At 46.1% G+C, this 23310-nt stretch overlaps 1 protein-coding gene across 4 annotated transcripts in view; it reads right to left on the reverse strand.

Annotated features, from left to right (window-relative positions):
- The window catches only part of DOK5 (docking protein 5), a 134038-nt gene that overhangs the window by 16088 nt on the left and 94640 nt on the right, over positions 1-23310 (reverse strand). For all 4 annotated transcript variants that reach the window (XM_081097122.1, XM_081097121.1, XM_081097124.1 and 1 more), the window contains exon 6: positions 13085-13220. In XM_081097122.1, coding sequence (XP_080953248.1) covers positions 13085-13220 — 136 coding nt within the window. The remainder of the gene's footprint in view (positions 1-13084; positions 13221-23310) is intronic.

Raw genomic sequence — 23310 nt, forward strand, 5'->3', positions numbered from 1 at the left:
CAAGATTGGCAGACTTTTCTGTCAAGGTAAGAAGTGGCTTTGCAGGCTGTACACTCTTTGGCCAACTAACCAACTCTTTTGCTCCACTGTGACAGTAGCCATAACAATATGGCAATGAGTGGGGGTGAGTGTGTTCCAGTAAAACTTTACTTAGAAAACACACGTGACCTTTAACTATTTCCACTGGATATTTACTACCGAGTGAGAAAACCGGGGGTGGGGGTGGGGGGTGGGGGGGGGGTAGTTTTTAACGTGTGTAAATGACCAGACTTTTGTAAAACCAACAATGACCCTCAAATACCCATCTTGTGTATGTGCCCACGTGTGTGTCTGTCTGTAGCTATGTGTATGGCATGTAGATACCTTCCTACACAGGATTGTATGAGTACAGAGGAAAACCTGGGAAGATAAGTATAACCTTCTAGATAAGATGCAGGAGTCGCTGGAAAGGGAAAATGAGGGGAAACACATGGGAACAAATAATGAAAAGAAAAATCGGGTATAATCAACACCAATATGGTCGTATTTTTGCAATCAGTGAAATTTTACATACATGCATCTATGTAAAAACAAATTACACAGGATTCAAAACCCAACCCCTACCTCCAAGGAGAGCTGTGAAAATTAAACGAAATAAAGCGTGCAGACGCTCAGCACAGGCCAGATGGAGCTGCTAGCTCCAACTTTAATTATCCCTCAATTAGACTAAGCCTCCTAGCACGGGTTTTCTGCTCACAGGCTCCCTAACAGCCCTGCCTTCCCCTCCCCCTTTCCATGAATTCTGCCCTCGGGTCTTCGGCACATTTGTTCACCGATTCCATCCATTTGTGTGCTCTGGGCATCATCTCTAGCCACACGCTGCGCTTGGGGCTGGAAAGTAGACATGAATCAGACACAGCTCCCCTCGTTCCAGAACGTACAGTGGACAGCAGAGAGCTGGTCCACAGCCCAGCTTCGATCCTGTTGCTACCTGCTTCCACCTTGGTGCTCTCTCCCGACAAAAGGGCAGACCCTCTTCTAAGCAGAGTGTTCCTTCCCCGGGCACAGAAGACTCACTGCACGTGCTCTTGGACCTGGACCTGGTGTGATTCCTGGCACAGAGTAGACCCTTTATAAAAAGCAGTTGAACAGCCCTGGCTGGTTTGGCTAAGTGGGTAGAGATAGAGCGTCGGCCTGCGTATTGAAGGACCTCGGGTTTGATTCTGGTTAAGGGCACATGCCTGGGTTGTGGGCCCGATCCCTGGTAGGGGGCATGCAGGAGGCAGCTGATCAATGATTCTCTCAGCATTGATGTTTCTATCTCTCTCTCCCTCTCCCTTCCTCTCTGAAATCAATAAAATATATTTAAAAAAATAAAAAGCAGTTGAATGACTCAATCCCTGATGGATGGGTTGATTGACTTGACTGAATAAATGAATCATGAAGTGACTGAGAAACCTCTTTCAGTACAAGTCAATGATGATGACAGCTCAGGTGACTTGTCGTCAGTAGGTGCCAGGAACTGTGTCCAGCTATGGCTTGTTTTATGCCACCTGACATAGCATGTGCCGATATAACCCGCTGTACAGAGGGGAGACAAATACCAAGGGTGGTGAAGAGATTTGCCCAAGGACACTGTGCTTCTCAGAGGAAGTACTGAGTGTATTAAGAAGACCTCAAGGGATGAGCTTGTGTCCTGGTCATAATGATAAAGACACCCGAATTTTATCTCCAAAGCTTAGAGAAATGGCAGCTGGCCAAGTGCCTGGGCTGTAAGGAGACGGGAACCCCTGGGCACCTTGAGGAACAGAATCGACCAGTGACTGGGACACAGGCTTCTGGACCCCGCGGCTCCCGGGCCTTCTCTCCCGTGGACACCGACTGCCTGCCACACGGTCTTTCTTGGCTTCCCACTGGAAACCTTTCTCGTGGGCGGCCTGATCCTGACTCCAGCTCTGAGCCATGAAACACCCAAAGCACTCTTTCCTTTCTCCAACTCCTCTCCGCATTCTGACATTCACAGGAAAAGCAATGGGTATTGTTATCATCAAAATGCTACTCAGATATCACAGAATATTATTGAACTGTCGAGGAACTAGAGTGAGCCGAGGCTTACTTCTTGAATGGGGAGAGGAGAGAGAGAGAGAGAGAGAGAGAGAGAGAGAGAGAGAGAGAGAGAGAGAGACTGCTTTCCTCCCCCGGAGAAAACACAGCAGCCAGTAGGTGAGCAGAACTCTGGCTGGAAGAACGCCTCCATTGTGGCTGTGGCTTCGATGAAGCAGACTGCTCGTGAAATCAGCCATTTGGGGCCAAATTTCCAAGAGCAGCATTTTGCTGAGTACCAGATGCACTCGAATGGTTATTTTCATGGGGATTGAAAGTGATTTGCATCTATTTAGTCAGAGCCATCTGAATTCCCAGCCCCTCGCATAAAACAAAACCACTGCTCCCTTTGCTTCGGGTAAATTTTTATGCCTCCTTGCTCAGGAGCCCCTCCCCCACCTGCACGTGGAGGCTGACACAGCAGGGACGGTTTCCCACGGCCTCATGAAGCAGATGTGCCGGGAACCTGGGCATTGCTGGGCATTGGAAGGGAACTGCAGTTGGTATTCTGGCTTCATTTTTCTTTTTCTCTACACTCACAAAATTATCTCATTGATCCCCAGTTTGTTCATTCAACAAACTTTTAGAAAGAAAGCCCTGTGTCTGACCTTGAGTTTCTTACAGACCCGGGGGGGGGGGGGGGGGGGGGCGGGGGGGGGGCGGAGCGGGGAGGGAAGGGAGGCCTGGCCCCACCCCTGCAGGCTTAGCCACTCAGAGGTCAGCTTTTGCAGCTAAGATCTCATATGGGCAGATTGAACCTTTCAACGCAATGGCTCACACTCACTAAGAGCAGATGTTTTGGGGACAGGATGCCACAGGTGTGCCCGAACTGAGAGCAGTGGGTGGGATCCTATTACCTGTCCTGTGCTCACTCCAGGCACAAGCTCAGAGCGGAGGGGGCTGGTGGGCACGGTGCCCCTGGCCCCAGAGATGGCTGCCGAGCGGGTACATCTGGCTCTGCCTGTGCGTGTTTTGGAGGTCCTGCAGGCGCCCCACACAGCAGGCAGGGCCTCAGCTCAATGGCCGGTGCCCATATAAACACCACCAGTGTCTTAGGAAAACAGCAAACAAGGGCGCTCAGCCAGGGCACCTGAATTCCTGGTGCTACCCATTTACTTCCCATTGCTGCAAGGCGAGTCTCTTCCCCCTGGCCCCTCCAGGCCAGTGGTGTCCTGAAGGGAGCACAAATGAGTAAAACCGTCTTGTTATTAAGACAACAAGAAAAGACAAGAACTATGAGACACTGAAGAGTATTCACCATCTCAAAATGGTAGTGGCTACTCCACTTAAATCAAGCATGTTAACAGATATTCCTATTTTTCAAGAGGTAGAAATCTGCATTCTATGTGAAACCCATGTTAAACACTGGGAACTAATTTAATTTTCTAAAGATATCATCTGTGCCAATATTTTGCAGACCAAATAAAAAGTGGTCTGCATAAGCCTGCCCACCCCTACCCTCTAATCTCTGTCATCTGCCTCGCTTTCCCTGGCCTGGCCAATGAAGACGTCTCCCAGAGCTTCCTTGTTGCCTGGAGGTGAGCCAATAGATAGCTCTTCCCTCCCCCTTGTTACTCACAAAGTCACAAAATAAGGGAGGATTTGCATTCCACACTTGGACAGGTCAATGGACCCTTGGGTAGGGACCTAGTAAGTGGTCAGTTTCCAATTCCGCAGAAACAATTGATTGGATCTCTCCTGAATGTTGAAACTTTCAAAGTTGGTGACAACCATCCATGGTGGCACCACCTCTGGTACCCTCCCCAGTTCTGCCTTCTGGTGGTCAGATTCTGGTCATGCCCAAATTTTAATATCCTGGGAAAAAAGACATACAAGGCAAAGCATGTGTCTGCTGGGCAACCAAAAGCTGAACCCCCTGTTCAATGATGCCAATGGCTTCTTTAAAAATGACTGATTCTGGTTAAAACCACAAGTGGCTTCTGATTTCACTGATAGGGACCTTGGGATTATTGTTTTTGCCTCTGGCAAGCTCCTGCTAGAAAAAGTAAGCCACATGGCTTAGAGGGGGAGAGGCTGGTTAAATAAGCTCATTTGTACCTAATGCCTAAAACCTGGGGTGTAGATTCAGGGTCAGTGAACTACAGTCTGCCTGTAGGCCAAGTCCTGGTGGCCTGGTTTTATATGGTTCAGAACCAAGAATAGTTTTTACATTTTTAAAGTTAAAAAAAAAAGAGGAGAAGAAGGAAGTGAAGTACTAGCAGCAGGAACTCTAGATGGCCCAAAAGCCTCAAGGAGTTACCCTGGCCGTTTCCAGAAAAGATTGGCCAACCCGTGGCGGAGATGGATAAATCACTTCCTACCTTCTCAAAATCGATTAAAATGGCATTGAACTGATTCCATTTATCTCTCAGTCCTCTTCACCATTCCTGTCTCTAGCCTCTCTGCCATGACTGATGCTGGGAAGTGGGAACACCATATTGCTCATCATGTCCACCTGGTCAACCAGATGCTTTCTGCTCTCACATGAGCATCTTCGGTTCAGGTCATGACCTGCTGTTTTGCCACTATCAGGCTTTCCATTTTCTCTCTACTTAGGGAGCCACCATCTTAAACATCACTATTAGCTTTAGAGTCATGAACAAAGCTACAACCTGTTTGCAACATTCCGTGTGTTTCCTTTTCCTGCAGAGGCACAGCCTCTGGCTAAACAATGACCCCAGCAAAGTTATAGGAGTGGACAGCTCTGGGGAGAAATTGGATGGGGTAGGACAGGACTTCAGAATCAGGTGAAAGCATTATTAAAACCCAGCATCACATGTTGCTACGTTGTTATAAAAGATTGAAAAGGGCATGCTCAGGAAATTACATTTTTCCCAGTGTACAGGAACAAAAGTCACAGCAGCTGTTAGAAAGGAGCCTGAGTTGTAGAGTAGTATCTGTATCTAGATTCTATACTGTCTGAAGAAACAACATCTATTACTAAACGTAGGTTCATTCAACTTAGCCTCTTTCAATATCTAATGGATTCGGCAGGAGTGCTTGGTGATATAATTCAATTAATTTTTTTAAATATATTTTTTTATTGATTTCAGAAAGGAAGGGAGAGGGAGAGAGAGAAATATCAATGAGGAGAGAGAATCATTGGTGGGCTGCCTCCTGCACGCCTACTACTGGGGATCGAGCCCACAATCCGGGCATGTCCCTGACTGGGAATTGAACCATGACCTCCTGGTTCATAGGTTAATACTCAACCACTGAGCCATGCTGACTGGGCCAATTAATTTAATTTTTGCTCAGTGAAGTGTGGGCACTGGTACCTGGATTTAAATCTTGGCTTCTTCCACTTTTTAGCTGGGCCACCACACTTCAAACTTCTTAACCTTAAAAATAGGAGGACAGTGTCCATGTCAACAGAGACATGTCGGTTGAAGGTTAAAAGTTAATACATGTCTAGTGTTAATACATACTCAGTGCACTTGACATATAGTAAGTTCTCAATAAATGTCAGATATCATCACCATCAGTAGCAGCATGTAGCGAACTATAGTTCATCCTAAAACTCAGCTAAGGCATAACCTTCTCCAACAAGATGATCCTTCCTCTTAATGGAGACCCCATTTCTAGCACCTGAAAATTTACCTACTAAGCTCTTAGCTTCAATCATTACCTCTTATCACATAATTTTTATACATTCCTAAGACCTTTCTCTCCCCCATTGGTGGTATCAATTCTGTTTGCCATGTGCCAGAAGCTCAATACTGTCTCTGTTCCTATAAATACAATTATGTAGCCACGACTTAAAAAAAAACTCAAATGAAGAAGAAAGACATACGGTGAAATATAAAAGTCCCTCCCCAGACCTCACACCGTCGTCCTGCCCCACAAAGGTAACCAACGTTACCAGTTACCTTTGCGTCCTTCAGAAGTTGTGTTTGTAGACCTTGTGTGAGCATGTCCACTCGGCCTATCGCCCTTCACACACCTTTGCTATTACCAATGTGATTCTCTCTGTGCTCTTTAACGGCCTGGTAAAATTCCTGTGACATCATAGGCCACAGTTTCTCTAACTATCCTCTTCTGATGGGCACATAAGCCTCTTATTACAAATAAGCTGCCCAAGAATGTGAACTTCATCTTCCTCAGTCATTTCAGCACCTCGAAACCAAGGCTCAGCAAACACTTGCTAAACAGCAGAATGTAAGGACAAAGGCACGTGTCCACGGCATCTCGGTTTCTGCTAGTGTATCTTTAGAGTAAATTCCTACAAGTACTATTGCTGGGGAAAGAGATGTACCAATTTAATTTTGATAAATAAGGACAAGATGCCCTCCAAAGTGATAATAACCAAGTGAATTTACAGGATTATATTGTTGCATGATTTGAGGAATACAAATTGTAACTCCCTATCTAAATTTTAAGCTCCTTTTAAAGATGCAAAATGTTTTTCATACTTTAATTTATATTGTCCATAAGGCCTACTTTATTGCTTTGCAAGTAGTAGATAGGTGTTTGGTCAAAGGTTTTTGAATGATGATTAATATATCAGAATACAAAATGGGTTTAATTCAGGAAAAAGAAAAGCTGATAACTGCTTTAAGCAATACACTTTTCAAAAATTCCAATTAATCAGAGCCCATAAATAGAAGAAAAGGTAAGAAACATTTTCTCTTTGGCGAGTTTCAGGGGGGAGAGGAGATATAAAACCCCAGCAGGCAAGGCTCTGTTTCGGTGTCTGAATAGTAATGAAATGGATGCTGTAATTTCTTGGATTGTAGGGAGCAGTTATAGGGTTAAACCTGGACTGACCTGTTGGCAAAACCACAAACAAGTCCCAGCTTAGAGGGCACAGCCCTCTAAGCATAATTAAGCTTGACCTTATGATGCCCCCTAGATCCTATCTGGGCAGCTAATGGGCTGAGGGGGGTGCAGCAAGTGCTGCCAAAACAAGTGAAACTCACAAGAACATTGTAACTATGGTGACCACCACCTTGTTTACTTCTGGCTATAAAATAAAGGCTCAGCTTGCCATCTGGATCTCTCTCTATGGCCTCAGCCAGGCACAGGAGGCCCATCTAGACCAGCCGTGGGCAAACTACGGCCCTCGGGCCGGATCCTGCTCGTTTGAAATGAATAAAACTAAAATACAAAAGACCGTACCCTTTTATGTAATGATGTTTACTTTGAATTTATATTAGTTCACACAAACACTCCATCCATGCTTTTGTTCCGGCCCTCTGGTCCAGTTTAAGAACCCATTGTGGCCCTCGAGTCAAAAAGTTTGCCCGCCTGATAGACCCAGCTTATTCTCTTTGTCTGTCTTTTCTTTAATCCCTCACAGTCCCCCCCACCCACCCCCTCAGGCTCACCGAACCCTTGGACCCTTGGCTGTGCTGGTTCACATTGGATGCCCTCTCTCTCTATATCATTTTAAATGTATAGCCTATTGCTTTTTAAATGAGGTTGATTATAAATGACTTTGGCTTCCAGAATTGTGGAAGAATTCCACTTGAATTCTACAAACTCATTAGCAAATTTTATTTGCAGAACCTAGTGTGGAAGAAAATCTGTCAATTAAACCCGTCAACAAAAAAAGAGGGAACCAAGTGAGAGTCATTCAGATTCCACTCACACACCTGTGTACACGTCAGGTTCCAGAGTGCAGGGAGCCGTCACTGGGGCCCACATGTCACCTCCCGTCCCACAGCCCGGGAAAGCCTGCCAAATTGCAGTCATTCTCCCCCCTGTTGCTCACTCGTGCCTTAAGGAAATTCTAGAAATGACAGGCCCGTCGTGGAATGAGGACCATCCCACACTCCTCCACTCCTTATTCCAAAATTAGACTCTGTCGTAGACACTGATCTCCAAGGTGGCAAAAATAGCGGCTTCTCAGGGAGCCCTGAGCTGTGCCCCAGACTCCCAGTGGCTCCTCCAGCAAGGCAGCTGGCAGCTGGGCCATCTCACTCAACAGGGGGGTCTCCCCTAATCCAGGCCCACCTGCCTCAAGGAGCACCCCCTTCAGAGCAGTCATAATAATACACTGGTTTAAAAAGCAATAAGGGAGGGGAGAATTATGAAGTTGCTTTCTGGTGCCAAAACTACCAAAAGAAATAGGGTGTCCTGAAACAGTGATTTTTTACAAAGATATACTCTAAGTTGATATTTCTGAAAGGTTTTCACGATAATTTGAGAATGCTGAGTGGGGATATAAGAGGGATGTAAGGGCTTTCACACTCTCCAAGGGGGCGAGGCATTGTGGCTGCAGGTAGAGGCTCAGGACCAGATGCAGGGATCCTGCATTCCTGGCTCCAACAATAATGGGCTCTACAGCTGCAGGTTAGTGACTTAGCCACTCTGAGAATCAGTTCTTCTCACTTATATGACAGGGACAGTGATTCCTTCCAGGCCAAGGGTCAGGAGTAATATTCTCTTGAATTGTAAGCCCCAGGGGAGCATAGGCCTCACCTGTCAGTCACCACTACCTGCCACAGCACATAACAGTATCTATGGCCTCAATGAGCATTTTGTAATGAACAAATGAATGAGAATGCGTGAATGCATCTATTTCACAAAGATATTGTGGTGATCAGAGGAAAAGCAAGTAGAGTGTCTGGCATATTGTAGGAGGCTTGATGAACTGTAGTGGCTATTATTACTAACGATCCTGGCCTATAGCAGGTGTTCAATAAATAAATGACATCATTAGCAAAACACCATAAAGTAGAAAAAGTATCAAAAAAGTAAAATCAAAACACTAAATGAACAGGACCCCAGACGTCTGCATGGTGTGAGGACAGACAGTAAGGTGGCCCCATGATCTTCTCATTAAGGTCTTCATGCCCCCATGCTCCCCTTCTCTGATGGGGTTAAGGACCTGTGACTTGCTTTTAATTAATAGACTATGACAGGGTGATGAGACGTCGTTTCCATGGTTATGATACTTGGGATTGTGACCCCCACCTAGCAAGGAGGCTTTCTCTCTTGCTGGTTTTGACTAAGTAAGTAGGTGTGTTGGTCCATGTGGCAAGGCTGGCTTTCATCCAAGTCAACAAGAACTGAGGCTCTCTATCCTACAGCCACAAGGAATTTAACCCTGCCAATAACCATAACAGCTTGGAAATGGATCCTTCCCCAGTCTGACCTTCAGGTGAGACTGAAGCCCAGTGGACACCAGTGCCACAGCCTTGTGAGAAACTGAAGCTGGGACCCCAACTAAGCCATATGAAAACTCTGACCCGCAGCAACCAGGAGATAATAAGTGGGTGTGTTTTATGGTGCACAGTTTGTGGGACTCTGTTACGCAGCAATAGAAAATGAATACATGTAGTAACATAGGCGAGACATCCATCGCCACAGCATGGCATAAACGCCCGGAGAAGGACTGGTTGCTGAGGGACGCCGAGCATGGTAGGCACTGGGAGAACTGAAGATGCCATTCTATCTAAGGGGCAGACATTACTGGGCAGAGCTGATGGTTGCCATGTGGGGATGCGAGACCAGTGTTACCCGGCCTTTTCACTTTTTAAGACAGTACAGAAATCTGAGTTTTATGTGAAACCTTCATTTTTGAATGTTGGCCACTAATTTGGAATTTTTAGACAGCAGTGAGAAGATCTCATGCAGGCAAAGAAAACATGTATTAGGGGCTTGATTCAGATATAAAGCGTAATTTGGGGTTACCCCAGCAGGTCACTCCTGCTCCAAATTTGAACCCACTGATTCCAAGCTGGTGGTCTTAGGCCTTCAATCCAAGGGTCATCTTGAGCGTTAGAAAGAACACAGAAAGTCCTTAACATGTTGTCTGCCACAGGGGAAAGGCATGATACATTTCCATTACTATTGATCTTATTATTGTATTCATTTCCTATGGTTGTTGTAACAAATTACCACAACGTGGTGGCTTTAAACAAAAGCAATTTATTCCGGAGGCCAGAAGCCTGAAATCAGTTTCTTAAGGGTTAAGATCAAGATGTTGGCAGGGCTGGTTCCTTTTGGAGGCTCCAGGGGAGACTTGGTCCCTTGGCTTTTCCACCTTCTCGAGGCCATGACCTTCTCGAGGCCACCTACATCCTTCAGCGCACATCTCCTTCTTCTACCTTCAAAGCCTTCAGCATATAATCTTCCACTGTCTCTCTCTTTCTGTCCCTCTGCTTCCAACATCACATTGCCTCCTGTCTGACTCTGACTCCTCCTGTTTCTTCCTACAAGGACCCTGTGGTTAGCTTGGGCCCACCTAGAGAATCCAGGGTACCCTCCCCATCTCAGGAGCCTTAGCTCGATCACATTGGCAAATCCCTTTTGCCACATAAGGAAACATTCACAGGCTCCAGGAACTAAGATGTGGACATCTTTGGGGAGCCATTACTCAGCCGACCACAATAGCAATACTTGCTATTATTATCCAACCCACACGCCTCCTCTTTATGACCTCTGGGACACAAGGTCATAAGTCTAATCAAAGCTAATTCACTCCAGGCTGCAACATCCAACTAGCATTCCCACAGTGCGGGATTCTGTCTGGGGACGAAGTCAGCTTGCAATGGACCAGGGCTTCCTAATAATGAGGCTAAGCCTAGAGGTTAGCTTTGCTATCTTTCTCCATTTATGACCTTAGCTATCTCAGGGAAGCAAGCCAACAGTGACATAAAGGCAATTCCTAGTTGAGAATACAGCCAGCTCTGTGTGGATCCATTTCCAATGACCAGAAAACTCAAAATTGTAGTCCAGGGAGGGTGGCCAGTCATGTTGTTATCACTTGCTTCATGTTAGCACCGCATCTCTTTTCTCTCCTAATCAGAAATTGATTCAAGTACGTGGTTTTTAAGCCTTCTGCAATCCTGTTTAACTCCCTTGGAATTCAGGTCTCATTTTGACACTTATTCATTTCCATCTAAAACAGAACGCTATTGCTTTAAAATCACATTCAGTTGTAGAACCCCTTCAGCATACAGTGAATTAAGAACGAATGTTATTTTCCAGCTAAATATGCAAGGGGATAATCTGAAGGCATGACTCATAATCCTGATTAATTTTAGCGAAGTAATGAGGAGGTTGTAAATGGAAAAACATGTGTGTGCAGAACTTGCCTTCCAAGCACACAACAATTTATGCTAATTGACGGCTTCACAAACAAGGTAATCTTGAAAAAACCTGCTCAGATGTTTGAAGGCGTCTAATGGATAGCTATACAACTTTAATGCAATCACATGTTGCCCTGTAAATTCGAAGTGACTTGAATTCGACTGTACAGCTGACTAGCTAATGTCTATCCATCCACCCACCATCCAATCTAGCCAGCCAGCCAGCCAGCTATCTGTCCATCCATCCATTTATCTAGCTCTATAGTGATATCCAGAGTTGGTAAGCATATAGGGAAATGGATATCAAATCTGCATTAATTCAAAAAGAACATTTTTAAATGATGAGGGGAAAATATTTCATGATATGTGAAAATTACATGAAGCTTGAATTCAAGTGTTTTGGGAACACACCACACCCATTTGGTGATGTTTTACCTATGGTTGCTTTACCTAAGGAGTTGAAATAGAGACCATCTTAGTCCACAAAGCCTACAGCATTTACTCCCTGGCCCTTCACAAAAAGCTTTGCTGATTCCTGCTCTGAAATCTTGAAGCAATGCATGCACAAGCCACTTGGGATAACTCAGGACTGCTCTGGGACAGATCATATTACTGATATGCTTTCCCTCCCTCTTTAAATCCAACCAGCCCACATGTTTACATCAGCAATTTGCAAACTACCCTAGTGCTAGCATGCCAACACAGTGCCTTCGGTTTTGCAGATTTCCTTCCAGATGGGCAGCCCTGCATGTGTTTGCAGCCACGATGCATGATTTACATTGTTTAACTCTTCTGCATTCGACTACAGTTTCATGTTATTCTTCTCAGAGAAGGAACTCAAGAATCACAGTTCTCGGTATGAGTGGCAGTCCCTAATAGAAAGCAACGAGCAGGGTAGGTGTCCCGAGAGAGCGTCTGTGGATGCTCGTGTGTGTTTGTGTTTGTGGAGTCTCTATCCTGGAAGACTATGAAGGTTTATCAACCAGAGATGGCAAATGCATGGCTATGGGCAAGAGGCAGTCTATGGACAAGTCTTCTTTGGCCCACAAATTGGGACAGTTTTGTTGTTGGCTTTAATTAGAATGAATTTCCAACAGTTACAGACTGGGAGGTGCATATACAGACTCAAATCCTTGGCTTCTCTGAAAAAAAAAAAAAATCAAGAGATCTCCTCCATGGAGCCCAAAGTCTCATGTCAATAGTTGTCAGGTCTTCGGCTTTTGAGATTTCATTCCAGTTTCCTCTCAGCCCTCTTCTCTCACTTATGTTTTTCCCCTGGACCCTGTGGACACTGGAAATTACAACATCTGCTACAGCGATCACCTGTATCTATAGGCAGGTAACCCACATAGCTGTGCCCACAGGTGTCCATACACCCCAAATTGACTCTAATGTACATACTCCCTGCAATTATGTCCCAATAATCATGTCCCCCCTAAATCCATACATTGAAATCTTAACCCCAAAATGGATGGTATTAGAAGGCAGGCCTCTCGGGACATGATTAGGTCCTGAGGACAGAGCGCCTTTATAAAGACACTCCAAGTCCCCTCCGTGTGTAAGACAGAGAGAAAAGACAGCCAGCTATGAGCCAGGGAGTGGGCCCTCCCCGCAGACAGTGACTCTGAGAGCAACTTGCCCTTGCGCTTCCCAGCCTCCCAGGGAGGGAAATAAATAAATGTCTGTTGTTTATAAGCCATCTAGTCAATGGTATGGGTTATAGGAGCCCAAACTGATTAAGGGGCACACCTATAGTAACTGTGGCACAAAGTAGATAAGGAGGTGACTGCCTCAGCCACGGGCCACTCCGGGCCGTCCCAGGGTGACATCGAATCTGAGGAATACCTGGGTGAGGACAGGAGTAAACCCCTGCCTAATCGCTGGCTGTGGTTTCCAGCACAGGGATCCCTGGTGGCAGCCGACGGCAGTGCCCACTGGGACCTGAGGAAGGAACCCCGACCTACCATGGAGTTTTTCACACTCTGCAGCAGGCGCTCGTGCTGCTCGGCGATGGCCAGCGCGGCGGAGTGCACCTTCTGGTAGATGGCCTCCCCGTCTCGCGTCTGGAAGATAAACAGCCCTTCGCCAGTCTCACACATCCTGTGGAAACAAGAAGAGAGTTTCTGAGAGCCCTGCCCCAGGAGCCAGGCACCAAAGCCTCGGACGCACCGGGAGACCAGACCCAGGGATGTTGCATGAGGCGAGGACACTCATGCCCATCTGCTAAATAGAGTGAGCGAGAACCCACATTTCCAAAGAGCTGCTATTACTACAGGCAGGAACCCATCTCTCTTGGCTAACATGGTGATTTTTTTTTTTTTCCTCAAGAAACAAAGCAGAAAGTTAATAAAGTAAAAAAGGCCATTTCTTGATTTTTGGCATAATCCTTGTACTCCGCTTTCCTGCTGTCAAAGAGGAGACCTGCGGGACTGCTTTCCCCTTCAGTCCAGGAATCAGACCCGTAGGCGTCCCCACCGTCCAGCTCAGAGGTGAGCTAAGGGTTTCATGACTCCCAGGCTCACTTTTAACTTCCCTTACAGACGATGCCTTAAGGATTCCTTCATTTCCAAAGTCAGAGATCCAATCTGACTCCAGCTTCCGCTCAATGTGACCAAATGCAGCTGAGAGTTTTGTTGGGGATCATGACGGTGCTGCATTAGCGTGGCCAACAAAAGAGCAGGTCCCCCAGGGAAGCTCTGTGGTCTGATGGTTAGTGTTAACGACTCAGAGGAAGGTCATCTCCGCCTCAGACTGTTAAACCAGAATGAAGTCCATTCACAAGGGAGACTGGTACACACAGGTAGACAAGAAGTTAATAAAGGTGTTTTAATTGCTAAGTATACTTTAGTGTGTGTGTGTGTGTACATACATGATATGTAGAATTACCAATATATTTAATTACTCTAAATATTTCTAAAGGACATGGGCAAAATTACATGCAAGGATATTTTAAAGTTCTGATTTTGATCTATACATCTATCGACAGTAAACAAAGACGTTGCTTTTGTTTGTTTATTTTAAAGACCTTAATTATTCAAAGACACAATACCACTCCCTCCATCTCAGAATCTCCTGCTGAAAAACTGAATCCTGGCTTGAGGGCCGAGTTTCGTTCACATCTGAAGAAAACAACATGGAACTCAAGCACATTTCCACCCAAACGGCTGTTAATTACTTTATCTAGCCCAGTCTATGCAATTAATGTAATAAAAATAGAAAGATTTCTCCCTATCTAATTTCCCACAGTTGGCCTGATACCACGGCCATATGGCAGTTTTCAGCACATATAGCTCAGTGTTTGTAACCCGTCAAAACCTGCCTCGCTTGGATTTCACTGATATGGGCTAGGTGAGAAGAAGGAAAAGAATAAACGGGTGGCTCTTTCAGTAAGCTAATATAAAGAACTACCTCAGGGGGTTGATTGTGTGATTTTAATTATTAAGTCACGCCAATCCAATGAGGAATGAAAACTAAGAACTGATGTATTTCAGTCACGTCCCAGCTCTTCCCGGAAGACTCCCTCACTGCCCAGTGCTCACTGCCCTTCCCTCCTCACTGAGGCCGTCAGACAAATGTGACACCTAATTGTGCAAGGTCTTCATTTTTCACAGCTCCTTTTCCCATCAAATAGGAACTATCATTCCCGAAGAAGAGGAAGTAGCCTCAGTCAACTCTTTAAGAGGAAGAAGTGGCCTTTGGCTTCCCCTATGACCAATGTTGTTGTTTACTTACTTATGTATATGCCAATCTTGGCTCTAAAAAGAATGAAGATACCTGTTACCTAGAAACAGTGGTAGTTTATTGCTTAATATCAAATTCTGTTTCTCAAACTTGACAATCCAGTTGCTCTTAAAGTTCTTGTGACTGCAACCACAGTAATAAGTGTAGCTTAGATTAGGAGCCAGTATATTTACCTCGCTATTTACGCATCTTCAATTATAACATGCTGATGTTTTCTACTCTATTTTATCTTGACACAGCTGGTGAAATGCTCCATCTATATTATGACCCGCTCGTTGGCAAGACCTCCTCTTTGGCAATCCCTCTTTCATCCAATGTCTACTTTTGCTCAACATAATGAATCTACAACCTTCCTTTAAGGACATCTGCATCTCTAAATAATTATTGTGATCGAAAACAAGTGAAATCACAACCATTGGAGCATCAAGTATTCTTTAAAGTACAGCAACAATAGACCACCTGCCTCCACCAGAGGATCTGGAAGACACACACCTCACAAACATGCACACTCACACAAACACACAATGCACACACCACCTGCCACGTACAGTAAGGACCAGGGCTCACAATCTCAGATTCAATCAGGTTTACACCAGGTAAATGGATGCAGAGCTCAGACGCACTTCAATATACAGCAGGCGGAGTGGCTCCCGAACAGCAGCCCCAAGCAGCCCTAGTCACGTGGGGACATAGGAGCCCAGTGGGGCCACAGCTTCTGATTATCGGGAAGCCAGAGCACCTGATTTCTATGAGAAATAACCTGAATTTTTAATGTTAGCAACTTATTCCTTTTTTTAAGCTGGGGGAGAGTAGGGGCACTGCCCCCGTTAACCTGATCTGCCAGGAGGCCAGCAATTTGCTCTGAAGAGCTCTCCACAGAACAGAACAGCAGTGAGGCCTGGGTTTGAGCTGCCAAGGCTTTCGTCCACCCTGTTCACAGGCACGAGTCCTTTGGTGGGAGGTGGGACAGTGAGACCCAGGAAGGTGATAGGAACGAAATGGTCCTTCATATGCTCTTCCATCCGTCTCTGCTAACCTCAGCCAAAGAGTTCTTTTTTTTTTTTTTTTTTTTTTTTTGCTAGTTACTGGAATTTATTTAGCCATATGTAAGTAATGAGCAGCAACTATCTTGTCATCTGTAATTATTGGGAACAATAAAGTTTTTATAAGGAAGCTCAGTTTGTATTTCGTTTCAGTGTCTCACATTGGCCTTGGAACAGTTTCCTGTTGCATTAGAAGAACTAATATGTCTATTGTGTATTCTATCTAAGCTATTGGCTGTTATTTATTTTTCTTTTAGGACAGGGTTGGGCAACCCCTGGCATGCGTGCCAAACATGGCATGCCAGTAACTTTTGCTGGCATGCAAAACCCTCTCTTATCACAGTGATGAATTTTGTTAAGTCTCATAATAGGAGTAGCCTGGTGGATGAAAGTAGTAGCTCGTGCATATCTCTAAAGGTCACGAAATATAAACCTGATGTAAAATCTCTGTCATCAGTGATGCAGCAGCAAAAGTCCCACTGATAATATCAAACGGAGTCATAAAGTTTTCTGTCGGACTATCAGTGTACATGTATACATTAAAAAAATAAATGTATTTTTCATCACCATATACTGTGTTTTTGTTGCTCGAATGAATTTTATTATTTCTTCAAGGTTCTTCACATACGTATACCTTAAGAGATATCAAGTAGGCATAACATGTTCTCAAAAAATTAGGGTTGGCACGCAGAAGAATTTTGAGTTAGAGATTTTGCTGGTTTTGGCACGCACTCACAAAAAGGTTGCCCACCCTTGTTTTAGGATAAGCTAATCATAAATTAGTATGGTGGGCGTGCTGGGGCTGTGGTCTCTTCTCTGCATCCCGCACAGAGGGGGAGACTTGAACCGGTTCAAGCAAGTGAGGAGGCTCTTTTTGTGTTTAAAGAATAATGAAAGATAGACATAAAATGGATTAAAAGCTTGGGCTGGGTGTGGTGTCTGCCCTCTGACTCCAGGGACAGAGAGAGTCTGCCCTCTGGAGGGACAGGCACAGACCCACGAGTTCTTTTATGTCTCTCCTTCCCTCCAGATAGATTCATGTGCTGTTTCATAAGCAGCTTTAAATCCATTAAAATCATTACTGCACACCTTTGTCAAAATAATACAATGGGCAAACTCCCCAAGGCAAATAAGAGGGAAGTGGGGGGGAAAAGAAACGAAGAAAGGCAAGGAAGTAGAAAGAACACGCATCAAGCGGGCTAATGGCCTTACGTCTGCGGCTCATCTCGGAGAAACAGCCCAGAACGAAGATGCTCTAATGGCTCCAGCCAGACAGCACTGGGAACACACTTCACTCTCCATGACCGGCCTCCTCTCTCTTACCCACTGACTCTCCCACGGACACCGGCCCAGCAGTGCTCCTTCCTGTGGCCTCACACTACCAGAGAGCAGGGATGGAGACCCAGAGGAGGTGAAGTGATGCGTTTAAGTTTGCCATCTCCTGTGTCCTTTCTGAAGATAGGGATTCAGACAGAAGAATAGCGTAGCCATGTCAATGCACTTCGAGTTTTGAATTTCCCAATAATTACTTTGCCCAAATGATATGCCTGTCACTCTAAACCATGGTTTGTGCAACTGGCCAAGAAGAAAAACAAGAGCGCCAAAAAACAGTGAGAAGTTCACTCACCCGTGCCCAGAAGTACCACCAGTACCACGGCAACGGCAACGCAGCAAGAGGGGTGGGACTTGGGCTCCGGGTCGCCTTGCTGGGATGGCCCTCACCTGCTCCGTGACCTGGCGCCCATCATCTATCCCTCAGCCTGCATTTCTTTTGAAAAATAAATATAATGACAGTCACTGTCACCCAGTTTTACTGAAAGTACCAGCCATGGCTGTAGGGTGCACAGCAAATTTTCAAGGAGATGCACTTCCATCGCTGCACTGAAGTGTGAGCGCCATGCAGATAGCTCTGTCCCGACTTTTCAGCTCTCCCGCCGGTGCCTAGACTGGGCGTGGCCTCCATATTTGGTGCTCAATAAAGAACCGTAAAATGCATTGTGAAGGAGAGGCAGTGCTAGAGAACGCCTAACTGGGGACTTGTCCCAGCCCCATGGGCCAGGCTTCTGAAACTGAGGCTTCACTGATATGCCGCAGGAGGGGCATGGTTTGGAAGAGTAAGCTGGAGAAAGTCCCAGCAGAATGACTGCGCTCTGAACGCCTTGAGAGGGCGAAGTCCAGCGATTCCAACATGGTGGGGAGGGTGGGGAGGGCAGCCAGGTGCCTGGCCGCGGTGTACTGGAGGCCATGGTCTTCACTATTCCGCAGTCGCCACCTGAACGCAATGGTCCCCAAGGGCACTGAAGGCCCAACTTAAGAAACACCTTCTCTTTGCCAATCACATTTCACAGCATCATCTTTTACTTTTTTAAATGTTTTCTTTAAAATTTATTTTAGAGAGAGAAGGAAGAGGGAAAGAGATAGAAACATCAGTGATGAGAGAGAAACATTGATCAGCTGCCTCTTGCACGCACTCTCCCCCCACCCCAACCCACCACTGGGGATTGAGCCTGCAACCCAGGATTTGCCCTGACTGGGAATCGAACGGGCACTGGACAACGCCCAACCCACTGAGCAACACTGGCTGGGCTCAACATCCTTTACTAGAAAAATACAAATGGACTGAAATTATATAAACCAAAATGAATGATCTCATGCCAGGCAGTGTTAATAAGAAAACTCCTGAAATCAGTAAGCCAATCAGTTCCATGTTTCCTTACTTTATAGATGGATTCATCACTCATTTGTATGTTTGTTGAATATGTAGCTGTGTATCTAGAATATTTGGACACTGCTAAAAGCAGACTGAATCTTATACTCAATATGTATGTTGAGGATACTCTTCTCTCCACCCCTGCAAAAGCAGTTTACTAACTCCACGTTGAATTTTACATTTGTAATTGCATATTATAATACGATATGTTGACTCTACCTGTGCTGTACTCCGCATCCCGTGACTATTGGTAGTGGCCAGTCTGTACTTCTCAGCCCCTTCACCTCTGAAAGCTGTGTCTTTACCTTTGTTTGTACCCATCACAGCCACTATTATGATTTGCCGTATGTTCGCCTGACAAGTACTGATTCCTTCAATTATAATATGCAATTACAAATGTAAAATTCAACGTGGAGTTAGTAAACTGCTTTTGCAGGGGTGGAGAGAAGAGTATCCTCAACATACATATTGAGTATAAGATTCAGTCTGCTTTTAGCAGTGTCCAAATATTCTAGATACACAGCTACATATTCAACAAACATACAAATGAGTGATGAAAGGAAAGGCACAGCTTGGGAGAGAGGTGGGCACCCCATTCCCTGAAGCTTTAGCTACTCCTCGGGGTTATGAACACCTCCCTTTTGCTTGCCTGGGGTTCTAGCCACATAGGAACAATATAATTTAGGGTGGGGCTTCGGGTATCATGGTATTAGTGGGACTGAGATCACCCATGTGGGCAACCAATAAATCAATCATGCATGTGTGCCATAGAGCCCCCAAAACACCCTGAGCTCTGTGGCCTGGGAGAGCGCCTCTGGCTGGTAATACTGAGATCGCCGTCATCCTGAGGGAGGAGGGCCACGCTGCCCTGACTCACAGGGGGAAGAAGGTGGAAGTTCCTGCCTGCTGCTTCCCTGGGCTTAACACCCCCCTCCACACACACACACACACACCCTACACACACCCTACACACACCCTACACACACACACACACACACCCCTCCACACACACATACACCACACACACACACACACACACACACATAAGCTTCTTCCCTCGACAGATGTTGTCTGTGTCCTTTGCTGTAATAAACTTTAACCCTGAGTTGCACAGCTTTCCGTGAGTCACTTTAGCATATTATTCAATCTCGGGACTTGCAATGGGCGTCAGAGGGGAGGAAGGTCTTGGGAAGTTTCCTGCAAATGCTGCAGTTGTCCAACTCGATGCAGCCCCAATGGCTAAGCATCTGGCTAAGACTAAAAGCGGACAAACCTTTACAAGGGCCTCAAGTCCCACAGCCTGACAGAGCACCTCCCCCTTTACCACGCATTGCCCTCCCCACCCCACCCCTGCTCATTCTGCCCCGGGCACAGTCACTCTGCATGCCCACTCCCCTCAGCACCTTCCCAGCCCCCTCCTCCGGCTGGGATGCTCTTCCCCCGATCCCCCATGGCTCACTCTCTCCCCTCTTCTAGGTCTTTGCATCCCTGACTCAGCAAAGCCAGCCCTGCTCGTCCTATTGCAAACTGCACGCTCCTTTGGCATTTCCTCTCAAACAACTTTATTTTTTGCTGTGTGACTCACCCTAACATCTATTTCACATTTTTAAATGGTTTGTGTTGTCTGCCTCTCCTCTAGAGAGTGAGTTTCAAAATGACAACGCCTGGACATTTCACTCACTGCTTCATCCCCAGGCCTGGAACCACACCCGGCCATCAGGATGAGCTCAGTGAATGTCTGAAGGAAGAAGGGATGCCTCGCTTTTGCTGGACGTTTCTGAGCTCTGAGGTACCATCACAGATAAAGTGGTCCCACACACAGGAGGGAGCCATCGCCTACTACAGTGATGGCGAACCTTTTGAGCTCGGCGTGTCAGTGTTTTGAAAAACCCTAACTAAACTCTGGTGCCATGTCACATATAGAAATTTTTTGATATTTGCAACCATAGTAAAACAAAGACTTATATTTTTGATATTTATTTTATATATTTAAATGCCATTTAACAAAGAAAAGTCAACCAAAAAAATGAGTTCGCGTGTCACCTCTGACACGCGTGTCATAGGTTCGCCATCACTGGCCTACTGTGAGATGGCCACACCATAACACAGCAGGTACATGTACATGAAAAGATGCCCAGCATCACTCATCAGCAGGGACATCAAACCACTTCCTACGGGGAGGACGGTTACTAGCAACAGACAGAAGGAACAGTGCTGGCAGAGACGGAGGAAAGGGAACCCTTGTGCACTGTGGGTGGGAATAGTAATTGGTGCAGCCACTGAGGAAAACATATGGAGGTCCTTCAAAAAAGTTAAAAATAGAACTACCTCCTGATCCAGAAATCCTACTTTTGGGTATCTGTCCAACAGATAGAAAAACACTATCTCAAAGAGCTATTCGAACCCCCATGTTCATGGCAGCATTCTTTACAATGGCCAGGCCTGGGAACACCCTGTGTCCACCGGAGGGCGGATGGTGAAGAAAATGTGGCCCAGGGCATGTTACTCGGCCATAAAGAAGGAAGGAAAGGCGGCCATTTGTCACAGCGTGGATGGAACTCGAGGCCACTGTGGCAGGTGAAGTACAGCGGACAGAGACAGATGGACACTGTGTGATCTCACTGACACGTGGGCCTAAAAACGCTCCACTTATAGAAACAGAGGGTAGAATGTGGTTACCAGGGGCTGGGGCGGGGGGAGGGGGGCGCGGGGAGATGTTGGTCAAAGGTACAAATTTCCAGTTAGAAGATGAGTAAGTTCTGGGGCTATAATGGAAAATATGGTCACCATCGTTTAAAAAGACTGTATTATATATTTGAAAGTTGCTGAGAATAAATCTTAAATGTTCTCACCACAGAAAAAGGTAATTCCATGAGGTGGTGAAGGTATTCACTAACCTTATTATAGCTATCATTTTGCAATATATGCAATTAATCAAATTACACTGTACATCTTAAACTTAAACAATGTTATATGTCACTTATATCTCAGTAAATCTGGAAAAAGTAGATAAATAATACACATTAAAATAAACTTCTGAAAGATGGCCACCAAACCCGATGCACTGATGGGTGTCTAATTTTCCCCAAAGGTCCTAAGAGAGTCACCGTTTCCTTTAGGGGTTCATGTGGTGTGATAACAGGAGCTCAGGGGACCCAGCTAAGCTTACAATGGTGGCCTTGGGGTCTGACTTCACACCCCACACCCAACAGCATCTGGCAGAGAGCAGACACACGATTAAGAGACACCTATGAATGACGGTCATTAACAAGATTATTCTGTGAGTAGAGGGAATTCTTCCTCCTATTCATTTGTGCCACTTTATAATTAAAACTAGAGGCCCAGTGCATGAATTAGTGCACCGGTGGGGTTCCTCATCCTGACCTGTGCCCTCTCCCAATCCTGGACCCCTCAGGGGATGTCGGACTGCCAGCCTTCGGGGATTGGGCCAAAACCGGCAGTCTGACATCCCCCAAGGATGTGGTAGTACACAAGTGTCAGGCAGCCGGAGAGGAGCCCGAGCCTGGGCGGGGTGCTGAGCCGCTGACTTGGAGGCGGGAGAGGCTTGCACTGCCTCAGCTGTGCTTGCCAGCCATGAGCCTGGTGGTGCTCCCACTGTGGGAGCGCACTGACCAGCAGGGGGAAGCTCCTGTGTTGTTTCTGCCCCCTGGTGCTCAGTGCACAACATAGTGACTAGTCGGTAGGTCATTTGGTCGACCTGCCATTACAGTCCCTTAGGCTTTTATATAGATAATTTTGGGATAGGTAATATCCTAGAACAAATGGTATACCTGGTGCAAAAGCAGGTTCTGCTTTCTCTGCAACAGAAGTGATTTCACTTCTGAGCAAGCCCGTGCTTGAGATCAAGTTCACCTCCATTCAAGTCCATCTCGGCAGCACAGTGGGGAGGGTGGGCACTTGCCACTTGTTAATTTGCTTTCAATCTCTTAACAAGAATGAGGACATGCTCTATAAAATATTCAGAAACCACAGACAATTAATAGCTTAGAATCAAGATGAATAGAGAACATTCAAAGATTTCTCCCAGAATAATTGTCCTTTCAGCTGCAGATTCACCGACAAGAAGGGGAAACAATTTTCTTTTCCAATGAAAAGTCCTTTCACCAATTGGACTTGTGTTTAGAGTGATACACACAGGAATTAGATTATTTCTTTTCCGAGGTTGTTCGGATGTCTTTCCATCCAAAACAAGCTTTTTCACAAAGGTGTGCTCGCCATGTGAGGAAAAGCACCTGTGTGTGCGATGTCTTCGCATGTTGTTGGCACGCCCAGATGTTCCCTTAAAACAATGTCGAAAGCTCCCGAGAGTCTCCAGCTGGGACAGAGAGTGCTCCAGCAAGTGTGGTAACTATTCAGTGCTGCCTTCGCCAAGTGTCACCTGAGCGGCTCTCCCTCTGGGGGTGTTAAACCCTGAGATCATTCCCGGCAGTGGGGAGGCGAGGCGGGCCGAGGGAGCTCGCTAACTCGGCAGCAGCTCCTACATGAACAGGGCACCCGCGGGCACCTGCCACCTCGCTTTGAGCAATAAACACTTCAGAATGGCTCCACGGGGGATGGCGCGCAGTCAGCACTTCACGTCAGCTGGATCTTCCCGCAAACATCGGAGCCCCTGCCACCCCAGGGCTTCCCTGAGGTCCCAGGGCTTCCAGGTGGAAAGAGACAAACAAAGGCAAGA

This window comes from Myotis nattereri, assembly GCF_964212035.1.
Source record: "Myotis nattereri genome assembly, chromosome: 8".
Taxonomy (NCBI): domain Eukaryota; kingdom Metazoa; phylum Chordata; class Mammalia; order Chiroptera; family Vespertilionidae; genus Myotis; species Myotis nattereri.